Source organism: Platalea leucorodia, assembly GCF_965183815.1.
Source record: "Platalea leucorodia genome assembly, chromosome: 10".
Classification (NCBI taxonomy): Eukaryota; Metazoa; Chordata; class Aves; order Pelecaniformes; family Threskiornithidae; genus Platalea; species Platalea leucorodia.
Genome location: NC_138832.1, coordinates 10946805 through 10960149, shown reverse-complemented (window position 1 = coordinate 10960149; position 13345 = coordinate 10946805). Strand labels below are relative to the sequence as shown.

At 55.6% G+C, this 13345-nt stretch overlaps 1 protein-coding gene across 1 annotated transcript in view; it reads right to left on the bottom strand.

Moving 5' to 3' along the window:
* The window catches only part of DLG3 (discs large MAGUK scaffold protein 3), a gene marked incomplete at its 5' end in the record, with an annotated part of 78035 nt that overhangs the window by 61667 nt on the left and 3023 nt on the right, over positions 1–13345 (bottom strand). The window contains 2 exons of the mRNA XM_082323370.1: positions 4904–5053; positions 6696–6844. Coding sequence (XP_082179496.1) covers positions 4904–5053; positions 6696–6844 — 299 coding nt within the window. The remainder of the gene's footprint in view (positions 1–4903; positions 5054–6695; positions 6845–13345) is intronic.

Here is a 13345-nt window from a genome sequence, read left to right as displayed (position 1 = left end):
GAGCCTCTAGTAAAGCTGAGGCCATTCAACCCCAAAATGTCCACTGAAGTGACAGCTCTTACTGACACAGCCTGTGCTGACCCCCCTTTGAGCAGCAGCATCCTTGGGACACAGGCAGCTGGCTGCCCAGCTGGGTGTCCGTGCTGTGCAGGGCTGATGTATGGGTCAGTTTGAGCGCGTTACTGCAGACGGACACCCTCTTGGCTTCAGTGCTTTGGCTTTCGAGCCTGTGTTTGCAATGTCGAAACACAAAACTGCTGGAGAGCATCTGAATGGCTCAAGTGATACTGAGGCAGCAGCCAGGCCCTCTGGGCTCTGGGTTGCTGCTTTTCTTCTCTACTTCTCCTAAAATTAAACATGCTCTCAAAGGTGCATGGGGATGCAATGGGGAGGGGGTATCCCTCCGGGAGCTGCTTGTTCCTCTGCTCCCATTACTTGAGCATTAGCCACTTGCCAGGATTTTGGGGACGCAAGGCTGATGCTGCCGGGCTCAAGCTGAGATAAAGCAGTGGCCAGTGTGGCCTGCAGCGATGGCTTCAGCTGCCTGCCCAGCCAGCCCACAGAGAGGACACGGGGTGGTGGGGACAGCAGGGCATGTGTGACCAAGCAACATCATGGGGGGCTTCTTGGGGGGGCTGCATTCATTGTCACACATTCACCCACATCAGGGACCTGCTTAATTTCCCTGACACTCCTTGCAATAGCAAACAGCTACTTGGTGCTTCCCCTCTCGCACACCTCACAGAGAAAACGAAGAGCAGTGGGGCTGCAGCCAGAGCAGGGGGAGCGGGGAGCTCACAGCAGGCATTTCTGCAGCTGCAGCATCCGCCACATGCCGCTCTCATCCCGACCCACTGCAGGTGCCCAGAGCCGCTCCGCCAGGCAAAGGCGCAGAGCACAGGAACGCCCTTCTCTTTGGCCAAAGGCAAATCGGGAAAGAGGAAAAAGCACTCGAGAGAAGGATGGGGGAAGCAGACAGCCGGTCGCCACGCTGGCGGCACAGCCTGCCTTTCTCTGCCAAATCCCCCGAGGAGCTCCACGAACCTTTTTGGCACTTGAGCTGTGGGTTATAGGGCAGATGGATGCATCTTCTTTAGGGGCAGGTGCAGCAGTGAGGGCTCCTAACACCCTGCCAGGGTGTTTCTGCAGAGCTGGGCCGTGTCCTCCCTGGGACGCAGGGAGGGAAGGGGACATTTTTGGCCTCAACCCAGCAGGGCTAAAGCACAGCCTGCACCTGGCATGCCACGGGCACACACAGCGGCATCCCACACACCCACAGCCTGCGAGAGCGGCAGCACCCCCTGCCAGCCAGGTTTCCTATTCACCGGCAATTGCAGTGAATGCACAGAATGCGTCCTCTGAAGCAGTTTTGCTTGCTCTCTCTATCATGTTAAGACTTGCTGTGGCTCAGTGTCAGCTGTTGGCCTGAGCAAGGACAGAACTGCAGCGTTGGCGTCGGGCAGTGAAGCAACGAAACCCTTGGCAAGCAGGAGGGAGGGAGAGATGCACGGGCAGGCGACCGCGGGAGGGGCGGCACCGCACTGGCGCGATGACAGGGATGAAGTCAAAGTGGCTGCAGAGCCGTGCTGGGAGGCAGGAGAGGGTGGCAGGGGAAGAACAGAGCTTCCTCGCAGGCGCAGAGTTTCTGCTCATCAGTGGTATTGTTCCTCTTTCATTTATCTTTACAGCTGGCTGCTCCCTGCATGGAGGAAGAGAACGGCGTTTACTGAGAGAAGCAGCCTTCCTGCCAGCCTATGAGCGCAGGCGAGCAGCACTGGCCATGGGAGCATCCTTGTGCATCTTCCTGCTGTAGATGCACACAAGCCCTGAGCAGCCCTGCTAAGGCAACCACGGGGCTTGAGGAAAGGTTGAAATGGAGGATTCAGCAAATAAAACCCCACGAACCCCAGAGCTCAGGCAGGATTGTGCCCCTGAGTGCCTCAACAGGGCATTTCAGCTGGCCGAGTCCATTTGCTCTTGCCCCGTTGAGCGCTGAACATCCACTTTCCCATGGAGGGATGGTTTCAGCCCACTAAGCCTCGCCGTCAGGAAGCACATGTTGCTGCTGTATTTACCAGCCTCGCTTCCTTTGCAGCCGCCATTTGCACACTGCAGGGCTACTCAGTGTGCACACACATCGTTGCCAGCAGACAGAAAATTTCCTGTTCCTGAAAGCATTTGTGTGGAGAGGCAATTTATTTCTTATGTGTCTTCCTGGCTAAAGCAGGTTACGGTGGCTTTTGCTCTGCTATCACCGCCGGGGAGAGCTGCAGGCAGGGGAGAGGACAAAGCCAGGACCACAGAAAACTTATTTACATTGACGGATGCGATAAGAGAACTGCCCTTACTTCAGGCAGGACAAGCCAGTTCATCATCTTGCCTTTTATCAGTGGCAGGGTGTCTGCTAGATCTCTTGTTCCTGGGCTGATAGCACCAGGGGGGACGCTGCTCTGCCCTGCAGCTGGTGCCCTCCTGCCCTAGCATTAACTATCACCTCTTGTAAAGCTTCCCCAGTTCTTCCAAGTGCCATTTGCCATCTCAAGTGTTTTCTTGAAAGCCACTTTGGAAATGCCCAAGGCAAAAAGTATGCACCGAAGGCTGGGGAGCAAGAAGTCACCACGGAGGTGGGCAGGAGCTGGGTGTGTAGGTGTTATCCAGCCCCGACACTCTCCTGCATGCTGGGGCTGTTGAGAATCAACACGGGAGGCGATGGTGGGCAGGAGCTGAGGTGTCCTCAGTGCCTTCATGCAGGAGGGAGGGATGCGAAGCAGGGCCCGTGCTGCCGTCCGTCGGCACAGCCTGCCCCCAAGCATGGCCAATCCTGTGTCATGGTCTGAATCGCTGACATGGGGGACTGCTGGAAATGCTCCCGCTCTGCTGGGGCAAGGCCTGTGTTCAGCGATGAAGATGACATCTTGGGGAACAGGCTCACCGCCCTGTTAAAGGCCCCCATAGCCCAGCACAGGGGCTGCTGCAGAGAAGCAGTGCTCGAGCGTGCAGCTCTCCAGCACCACTGGGTCTCAGTCTCCAGGAAAGCTACTGGGTCTCCACAGAAAGCCGAGTTTTAGGTAGGACTACAGGCATGGATAATCCCAGCACTGAACACTTCCATCGCGATGTTTTTTCCCCTCCAGGTCCCTGCTCTGCCAGCGGCCAGGCTGTGAAGTGGCCATCCTCTGGGATGAAAGAGGCTGCAGATGAGGGAGCCCTGCCAGAGCACAGCCCTCCCAGAGTCCTGTCCTGTCCACCCGGGTCCCCACCGCCCCCTCCCTCTCGGGGCAGTGACCCCCTGCTCCGGGCCAGCAGCTGCGGTCCCTGTGGATGGGTGACCCCAAAAGCGCCAGCGCCTGGCACTCAGGACTGGCTCCTGACCCATACCGACACAGGCTAGGAAAGGAGGAGGCTGAAAATAAAAAAAGCTTCAGAAAAGAATGACAGGAATTATTTCAGGGCTGGAACAACCTGCCTCACACTGAGTGAGTGAAGAAGCCAATCTGTTTAGTTTATCTAAGGGAAAGTTAAGAGGGAACTTAGACGCATCTATAAATACCTACATGTTGGGAACATTTCTGATTGCCACGGTCCTTTATCCTAGCAAACAAAGGCAGCAAAATTTCCTGGGGCTGGGAGCTAAAGCGAGAGAAATCCAGGCTAACAGCAAAGTGCAGATTTTTAATGGGAAGGATAAATAACCATCAGGCCAGCCAGGCTAGGGACACAGCATATTCCCCATTGCATGAAGTCTTAAAATCAAAGCTAGGTGGCTGCTGCTAAAGGAGACACCACAACTCAGCCAGACGTTTGGGGCTGGATGTAAGAGCTGCTGCACTCCACAGCCTGGGACAGTTAGGAAGAAAATCCCTTAAAATCTGACTGTTCCCGACTCATCAGGCTCTCACCCCTTGTGGGTTTTGCTCCGTGACGCCCCATCTGTCATCATGGTTCCCTCCCACTGGCGAACGGAGACCAGCAGCCAAGCTCATCCTCCTGTCGTATTCAGAAAACCACCATCCCGCCTTTCCAAAACTGGTAAAGATTTGGTGAATGTTTGAAGACATAGAAAGTAGCAAGAGGAAAAGGAGAAATTAAACAGTAAGGGGAAAAAATGGGGCGTTACCCATTTTATTGCAGTCCAGAATAAGAAGGGAAACATTTAAAAAGGAGAGAAAAGAAGCAGTGCAATTTTTGTATTTAAAATATTTCAGAAGAAGATTTTGACTTAGCAAACAAGCATTATTTCAAACTATGCCAAGGAAAACAACATTTTCATATAATTTTAAATTTGCGGTGAGCTCCATCCATCCCGGCCACTTCATCCCTCCCAAAAGTGCATTTTGCCCTTCGCTCGTCCCTAAAACTCCCCTCAAATGGGTAGCCCAAATGATGCAGTCGCACCAGGAGGAAGCTGAGATTTACGATGCACATCCAAATAAACGGCATTTCCAAGTAAATAAGACAGCAGAGAAAAGCTCCTGGTAAGCTGAGGAATGGACCTGCCATTTAAGAGCTCAGAGAAAAAAATACAGAAATCTGCAACGTGGGAGTGTGCCAGCGCTGGGGGCGAGAGGGACGGGGCTGGGACAATTTCCAGCTCCACGCAGCCTCTTTATTTCTGCACCATATCCACCTGCCCTCCGAGCCCTGAGGGCTGACACCGGGCCATGGTAAATGGGGGATGACTTCGGTGTCGTCCAGCCCCTGGCACAGGTGACTGCTAGATTTCCTAACCCGAGCATCACCAGCATAGCCATGAGGAAACACTGCCAGCCCCAGGGGAGCAGAACGCCTCCCTGGCACCATCCCCGTGGTGCTGAAGGCACGCGGCCCCGGTGCTGTGCTCTCAGTGCCAGCCGCCGGTGGGGCTGGCAGGGTGGGACGTGGCATGGGGCGCACAGAGGCTCACCTGGGGCAGGGTGCTGCGAGAGCCAAGCACCAGGCTGCAGACGCTGGCCGGTGCCTCTGTCCTCCGTGCCGTCACCCTCACCAGCCGTGGTGGCGTCCCCGGCGTGCCATCCCCAGCCCCTGCAGGAAGCTCACCGTCCTGGGATGGATCCTGAAACAACACAGGGGGTACATGTGGGTAGGACAGGCCAGCCACCTCCAGGCCTCCCCACTGCTTCTGGAAGCGCCAAAATGAGCTTTCCCCCATGCAGGGGGCTCATACTGCCTTCGGTGAGCATCCCACTGCCTGTGAGAGCCTGCCCTCGCACTGGCCCCATGGGCAGCGGGGTCACTGCAGGCGACGGTGGAGGCTGGCAGGCAGGGCCCCCCGGGGCTGTCCTGCTACCGGGTGGGGGCAGCTCCCTGTTGCATTTCACATTTCAGCAACACAAGATGCCTCAAACACATTTTTTTGAGAAATGAGGAGGGATTTGATGGTGTCGATGGGCTTGGGCTGTGTCCAGTGCAGGGAAGCCCCAAGACCGGCTGCTTTGCTCGTCCCCGCTGCACGCAGGGCGCTGCAGGGGGAGCAGGAGCACCCCTCACACCAGTTGTACCAGGCCCATGGCTGCTTCCCCACTTGTTTCCACACTGATCCTTAAATGTCCTTATTGACTGTCACATCTCCTCAGGGCCCCATGGACTGACCTGGCCGCAGAGATCAGTGGCTGTTGCCAGCACAGCTCGCTGGTGGGTGGATCAAAGCTACAGGAGACCCAAAAAAAAAGTGGGATCCCGCTGCCTATGGTATAACATCACTAAAAATTTGTTCATAAACACAGACTAGATCTGCTGGTTTGCCTTTAACTAGAGGGACTGGCAATGTGAAGGGGGACAAGAAAAAATGGGACTAAAATGGTTCCTGAGTCAGAGCGACACAGATATCTCCTGCACTGATTGTGGGCAGTTTTGTCTACCCTGTGCTTGATCATCAAACTCCTTTAAGGCGTTCCTCCCTAGGAGACATCGTTCAGCTCCATCGTCCCTGTGTGCCATACAAATTTGGTGTCCCCACAGGTATATGATGGGGAAGCCAGTTCAATTCGTGAGGCAGAAATATGGTGTTTATCTGATAGGATTATTTCACTGAAAGGAGGAATCCCCAAATTTTTGCATTTCTGCACAAATATTCCTGTCTCCCCAGTTCAGGGGGATCCCACAGCATCCCTTGGTAGGGCACGAGGCAGTGAGAGGGGGACGGGAAGAGGGCGTGCAAAGGCACGAGGCAATTTTATTTACCTTGGTGCCTTTGAGATAACTGAGACCCTACTGCTCAATTCCTGCCTCCCCACCTGGTGTCGTATCTTTTAAAAGGCTGTTGAAAATTAAAAAGAATGCAAATAAGAGAGACAGAAGTTATCTGAGAGCTAGGAAAAAATCCTGAAAAGGAAAACTTAAAAGACTCAACCTACTTCACTTATCAAAAGCAGCCTGCGAGGTGGCTAGATCAGACAGCTGAAACGCCTCCGTGGGAGACAGCGTCAGACGGGAGCAACTAATCCAGCTGCAACAGCAGAGCAGGAACCAGAGCTGGAGCTGAAGCTATTTGCATTAGGAGTAATTCAATTAACACTTGTGAACCAGAGAAGTTGCCTCGTTAATGAGACAAGCTATGACAGAGGAGGTGTGGAAACACCCTGGGTGTGAGCTGGCCAGGCTGCAGTGGCCAGCAGCCTCCCGCGCCCCTTGCCTCCCCCTTGGTGCAGGAGCTTGCAGGGTCTGGCCCTGCAGCACCGTGCCGAAGCGGCTCTTACCTCGGGGAGGTTTTGGGGTTGTCTGGGTGTGACTGCGGAGCTGGGGTCGCTGGCCCCGTGCTGCTGCCTGGCTGTGCCACGATGTGCATCTGGGCTGGGAGGCTGCAGGGGTGCGGAGCGCAGTGTGAAATCGTAGAATTCATGGATATCTGCAAAACAGCACGAGAAACATCCACAGGACCAGGGAGGCAGCCTGATGCCAGCATCCTGCGTGGGGTGCAGCACCTGTGCTCACCCGCTCTGCCCCCAGAGCATCATAAGTCTGAGCCCTCTGTGAGAGGCTGGCACCTGGGTGATGGGCTGGGACAGGGCTCTGCTGGCTCCCCAACCTTGCTGCTCTGCCCACCGCACCCCACCCTGCAATGCAAGAGGTGCAATGGGGTGCCTGGCTCAGTGCACAGTGCCCCATGGCTGTGGAAAGCATGGGCACTTCCATGGAGCAATGATCACACGCTTCACGGGGACTAAGAGCAAACTGCGCTCAGCAACATCAATCATAAACCCACCCCATCCCGCTCTCCTCCGGGCTGTGCCAGCCCCATGCGTGGTCCCATGCCCCTTCTGCTCCAAGCAGCCTCCTGCGCCAGGCAGCCCCTGCCTGCCTGCCTGCCCTGATGCTGCCAGGCTTTTCCCTCCCCATCACTGCTCTCCAGCGCTCCTGGCCCACGGAGGGACTCCCTTCCCACAGAGACAAGCAGAAAGGGCACAGGGCACTAGGACAGCAGGCTCACAGTGTACAAGCTCTAAAGGTGATGGCTACAGCTGTGTTATCTCCAGCTCCTTCCCTGATAAATTCCCTCTTCCCACCTGGCACGATACTACATGTGCACTGCCACAAGCAGATGCCAGGTATCCTCGCTCTGGGTTCCAAGGACCCGAGTCTGCTGCTGTAAATCACAGTGGCTCCGGAGAGAGGTGGGAGAATGGGGTGTCCCAGCCCTCGCTGCTCCAGAGACAGTTACGGTGTGACAGCAGGACCTGACGGCAGCTGCTGCCTGGGTGTAGCTCCAGAGAGGCTGCGGGAGCCCAGACTCTCTCCTGCCCCTGCCAGGAGCATTTTACCCTCTCCCGGGCACACGGGGAGGATTGCAGGGAGCATCGGAGCTGCAGTGGGCTTCGCTCCTCCCTAAGGAAGCCCCCACTGCTGCGCACTCAGGCAGCTGCCGGCCCCCAGCAGCCCCCACAGCTTGTCTCCAGAGCCAGGTCAGACACGGACCTCCGGATCCAGCACCTCCGTAGGAGCAACGAAAGCCAATATACCCATTGCAGAAGTGTTTCATTTCAGAAAGGGAACTACATCAAAAGCGAGAAGCTTTTTTACGAAGAAACTGAAAGGGGTAACAAAGAGGGTAAAACATTTGTGGGAGGCACTAAGCCTATTTAGAGAGACCCACTGGGACATCAGAGCAAATGCACAGTGCCTGGCCGGAGGATACTGTAAAGGCAAAAGGGAGGAAAGTAAGGCTGGACTGCAGGGGAAGGGAGGCTATTAAAAGCGAGAAGACATCCATCTAAGCAGCTGAAGCTGTGTCCAAATGAGAAAACCAGAAAGGATGGTAAATGCTGCCAGGTTAAAGGTAAAGCTCCAAAAGGTCAGCCAAAAGAGTTTGGTAAACACCTTGCAAAAGGCATAAAAAGGTAATAAATCCCTTCAAGCACCTGGGAAACAGGAAGCCCGGCGGAGCCAGCAGGGCCAAAAAGTCACAGTAGCATAAATAAGAACTTGGAGCGGGGAAAGCCGCAGCAGGAACCTCAGTTCATTTTCTGTACCTGTGTCTGCTGTGGAGGAGGCTGGAGAGCCCCTCTTCTGCGAGCAATCCCAAGGGCAAGCGGTGGGTCTCCGCTCGAGGGGGCCGTGGCCGTTCCCCAACGCTGCCTGGGAGCTCAGGGATGAAGTGGCTGTGCCAGCCCTTCAGTGTGCAACTTCTCGCCTGAAACTATGCCACACCGAGGCACCACGGGGTATTAAATGCCCACTTTATAAAGATTTCTAAAGGAAATCTGGTCAGCGCTGGGCAGTGTAAGCCGGGACATGCTGAGTCCTGCCCGACGCTGCTTCCCAGGCAGGCTTTCACAAAGCAGGACTGCACCCACAGATGCAAGTCCCCATCCTCTCCCTGTGCTTAACTGCATACCCATGCACTGCAGCAGCACATCCATGTTGCAGATGGGCCAGGGAGCAGCATTGACCCCCATCATCCAGCTCCCAGGGGCTGCCTGGTGACTTCCCAGCCGCCGGGAAAAAGCTGCTATAAATCTCAGCTGCTGGCAGAGTGGCTTTGTGCCCACAGGGAGCCCAGCCAGGCCTGTGTGGCCGCCCAAGTCCAGGGAGAACCGTGTCACTGCCCGGCGTCGATGCTGATTTTGGAGCTGCTGCTTTGTGCTGCATCATTGCCAGGCTCTGTCCTGTGCCCCGGGAGAAATGGGGCAGCCAGCAATGACAGGAGGAGTGGGATCCACCCACCGCACCTGGGGCATCCCCTCTGCAGCCCCCCAGGTGCTGAGCGCGCTGCTGGCAACCCCTGAAGCCCTCACAAATCAGACATGAGGTCACGGCAAGCAGTCATCGCACAGCCAGACAAACGGGACTTTGTTTTCATGCAAAAACATCTCTCCCTCTGGTTATAAAAATAGTCATTGTGTAATGGGATAGCAGGGGCCCCTGGCTGCGTGGATTACGCTTGGAACGCACAAAACTTTGCAAAAATGAAAACAGGATTTGAACAGCCCCGTCGCGGGGGTGCACCGCTGCTGGCGTCCCCATTTGTCACCCATCTGCTGCAGGAACGCAGTCTTGGGCAGCCAAGCTGGCAAGGTGCCTGCGGAGCAGGAAGCTCGTCCTCCGAAGCAGCCGCTCGCCACCTCCCAAACCCTCAGCCTGTTTGAGATGCTTGCTGGGAGAGGGGATCATTGCTAGCACCAGGGGTTAGAGGAGTTTCAGGACTGGGGGACGGGGTTCAGGCAGCGAATGGCATGGCCGCGACAGGAGTACATTTTAGAACACATGTGCATGTGGCATTAAAGATAATTTAAATATATGCTGGTTTCCTTAATTTCTTATGGGCATCACAAGTTGCACACAAGTCTGCCTCACCTGCATGCTTTAAGAGCAGCACTACCTGAAAAGCCTCAGTAAGAGGATGTTGTGGTAGCAAAAGATGCTGCTGCATGTTCTGTCCTAGAGGCCAATTTCTGTTTGATGACAGTGTAAATCTGCCCTGGATCCAATAAGGAAGAGTAACTCAAGATTTACAGAGATTAGAATTTGTCTAACAATTTCCTCCTGGGGTCAATAAGCTGAATAAATGTCATTAAATATTTCTATAGCACCAGCATCTGAGGGCTAATGCAGCACCCTTGTGCCAGTTGGCACGTGCGCTTCCAGAAAATAACATTTCTTCCCCGACACATGCACTGTCATCAGCAGATTTTACCCCAAGCAGAAACTCCAGCCTCGTACCAGCCTCCCAGCCACGGCCCTGCTGCTGTAGGGAGGATTCACACCCATGGCCACCACAGCAGAGTTTTCAAGGAAGCCACAAATTTCCATCCTTGGCTATGGGCTAATTTGCAAGAGGAGGAGTCCTCAGGGCTCGGAATCCTCCAGATTCCTCCAGTTTTTCACCCCAGCTCCTGCAGCCACCCAGTGAAGCCACGACCACCATCCCCAGCAGAGCTGCTGGTGAGCTGAGTTCCCGGCTGGAGTTTTGCACCCAGGGAAGCACTGCACGTCAGCAACAGCCTGCCTCTCCTCATGCCTCCGCAGCAGCAGGGCTCTCCAGGAGGAACCTTTTTTGGGGTAAAAGGAGCCACAGGGGAGGGTTGGGTGCCTGAGCAGCTGACAGGACCCCAGTGGGGTCCGCGCCAGCCACCGCTCGGGCACGGGAGAGGAGCCGAGCCCCAGAAGGCTTTCAGGAGGAGCTCTGCCCTTTGGGCTGCTGGCAGCCGGGGTGGCCAAGCACACACAAACCCTGCCTGTCCGCCCAGCTTTGCCTGCTGCAAAGGGCACAACGGCCCCTTTCAGCCCTGGCTCTGGGAAGGAAAGGTCAGGCAGCTGCTTCTGCGTGCGAGCCCCGTCCTCCCAGGCGGCAGGAGACGAGGCTGAGCATCTCCCCGAGGGGCTCCGGGGAGCAAAGGAAAAGCAGGGTCATGATTGCCCCAGCCCAGCTGCAGCGTCCCCAAGCCCATGCTCCTCGAGTACCCTTTCACCGGCCTGTTTCCCTGCAAATCACACGCTTGGCTCCATGGCTTCAGACACAGGCAAAAAGGGGCCAGGAGGAGGGAGCCAGCACAGCCTGTTTTCCCTCTGCACCGCCAAGGAATTTCTTTTGTGCAGAGCAGGGGTTGGTGCATTCCAGCGCGGAGCAGCTCCCGCATCGCTGCGCAGAGCCAGCCGCCCGGGCACCCACCGGGGCAGGAGCCATCCTGGCAGAGTCAGCGTGCCCCGGGGCACGGGTAGCGCCGGGGAGAGGGAGCTGAGTCTCGCACGGTGGTCACAAGGATTTAAGGGGCTGCGCTGTGCTCAGAGGAGTCTGGCAGAAACCAGTGCATGTGCAGAGCAACACTATGCACATTCACAGCGACAGATACATCCAGCCCTGGACACCACGCTTTATCTGAACATCCCAGCAGATCCTCCTCTGAAGCTCAGCAAACTGGGGCTTCTGGAGTCCATAAAACAGGTTATTCTTAAAAAAAGCATATGGAAAGCCATATCCCTGGCATTTTTCACGTGGACCAACTTGGAAAACTCCATGATGTCTGGCACTTCTGGTAACTCTACTATGGCATAATGCATTCTGGTGTTCAAACTCAAGCCAGCCAACGCGTGTCTTAGGAGAGCATTACCTGTAGGAGCATGAGATCTGGGGACAGGGATGTACCATGCTCGTGCATTCATGTGCCTCAGGGGTTGAAAAAAAAGCAAGCCCATTTCTGAAAGGCTGCAAGAGGAGGGACCTCTGCAGGCTGAGACCTCTCTGGAGCCAGAAGCGTCTGGCATGGCGTGGGGCAGTGCGATGGGAGCCTTTGCGCAGGGAGGTGTACGTGCGGCTCTCCTGCAAATCCTCCTCCCTCTGATAAACTCCGAACCAGCTCTATGACCCGGAGCAAACTTCAGACAGAGACACAGTCGGCCACTGGGAAAAGGTGGGGTGAAAAGCAAATAAAATAGAAATGCTCCACCACCCTCCCAGAGCTGTCACCATGCTCCAGTGGGTCTGGACTGTGGATGCCGAGCGACCCCGGTGTGTGCCAGCTGTGTGCGGGCACAGCAAGCACGCAGCCAGACACCGCATTACACGTGTCCATGCAGGGACGGAGGAATTCATAAACCCACGCTCGGGGGGGTGGAAGTAATTAATGCAAATTCCTAGTTAGGTAAACACAACATCTAGAGAAAGCTCGCTCTGGCACGGGGAACTAATATCCTGTTAAACCAGTTGAAAAGGTCACCAGCAATCAAGCAACACTCCCTTGTGCCAGTGTTGACAGGACACCAAGACAGACGGCTTAGAGCAGGGAGCTGGGAAGTCTGTGCAGCATCCGCGTGCCAGCGTGCAAACTGCAGCCAGCTCGGCGCGCGCGCGGACGTGCTCTCTCCGGCTATGCTCTCTCCACAACACTTTTGCGCTAATATGAACAGCCCTGGGCTTTGGGAAAACTGCTTCGCTGCCTTCACACAGCCTCGGGGAGGGCTGGGGGAACACACAAAAGCAGCCAGGGGTGTTGGGCTTGTGTCAGGTTTGCCAAAGCAATCACAGCCCTGCTGGGGACCACTGCCTCCAGCATGGGGCTAACTGTAGACTGGGGACCATTTTGAGAGCAGATTGTATAAATGAAGGTGCAAGGAAGGAGATACACGCTGGTCCCTTTGGCATGGGGCTCCACTGTCCTGGGGAGCCCTCCCTTGCCGCGTGTCTCTGCTGCCGATGGCACAGATGTCCCAGCGCAAGCCCTGCTCAAGGACATGCTGGGGCTGAAAGCCTCTAGGTGATGCTCCAACAGCAAGAACAAGGAGAGAATAAAATAGCTCAGGGCACACCACTCATCCCATGACTGTATTTCATTTTCAATGGACAACCCGAAGCACAGAGGAGCTGCTGGCAACTCGGGGCTCTGTGGGCACAGAAATGGGTCTCTGGCTGCAGAGGAGCAAAGAAAAGCTGAGAGCTGCCACAAGAGGAGAGCGATGGTGAGGGGGAGCGCCAGGGCTGAGACAGCCTTGGGTCAAAACGCACCGAGAATGAGGCACAGACCATGCGTGGAGCTCTCCATCCCGGGGCCCGGGTCTTCCTCTGGGGTGTAGAGCTTCTTGAGTGCTTTCCTTTCCTTCCCAGCAGGGAAAGCTGGCTTCCCTCCCGTGAGACCCGGGAACGGAAACTGGCAGGGCTGCACACACTTCCCCGAGGCTCACAGTGAGCGGGACTTAAGGAGAGGAGTTGAGCAGGAGCTCCTGCCCCTCTCGGCACACTGCATCTTCTCCAAAATTAGTGCCCTAAGTGAACCCGCACAGCCAGGATCTGGTATGCTCTGGCAGGGAACGGAGCCCAGCAACTTCAGAATCCAAAACTATTGAATTTTTTTTTTTCTACAAAAAATACTTTGCAAAGAAAGTGCATTTTCAAATGACCTCGTTTAGTGACATAGCC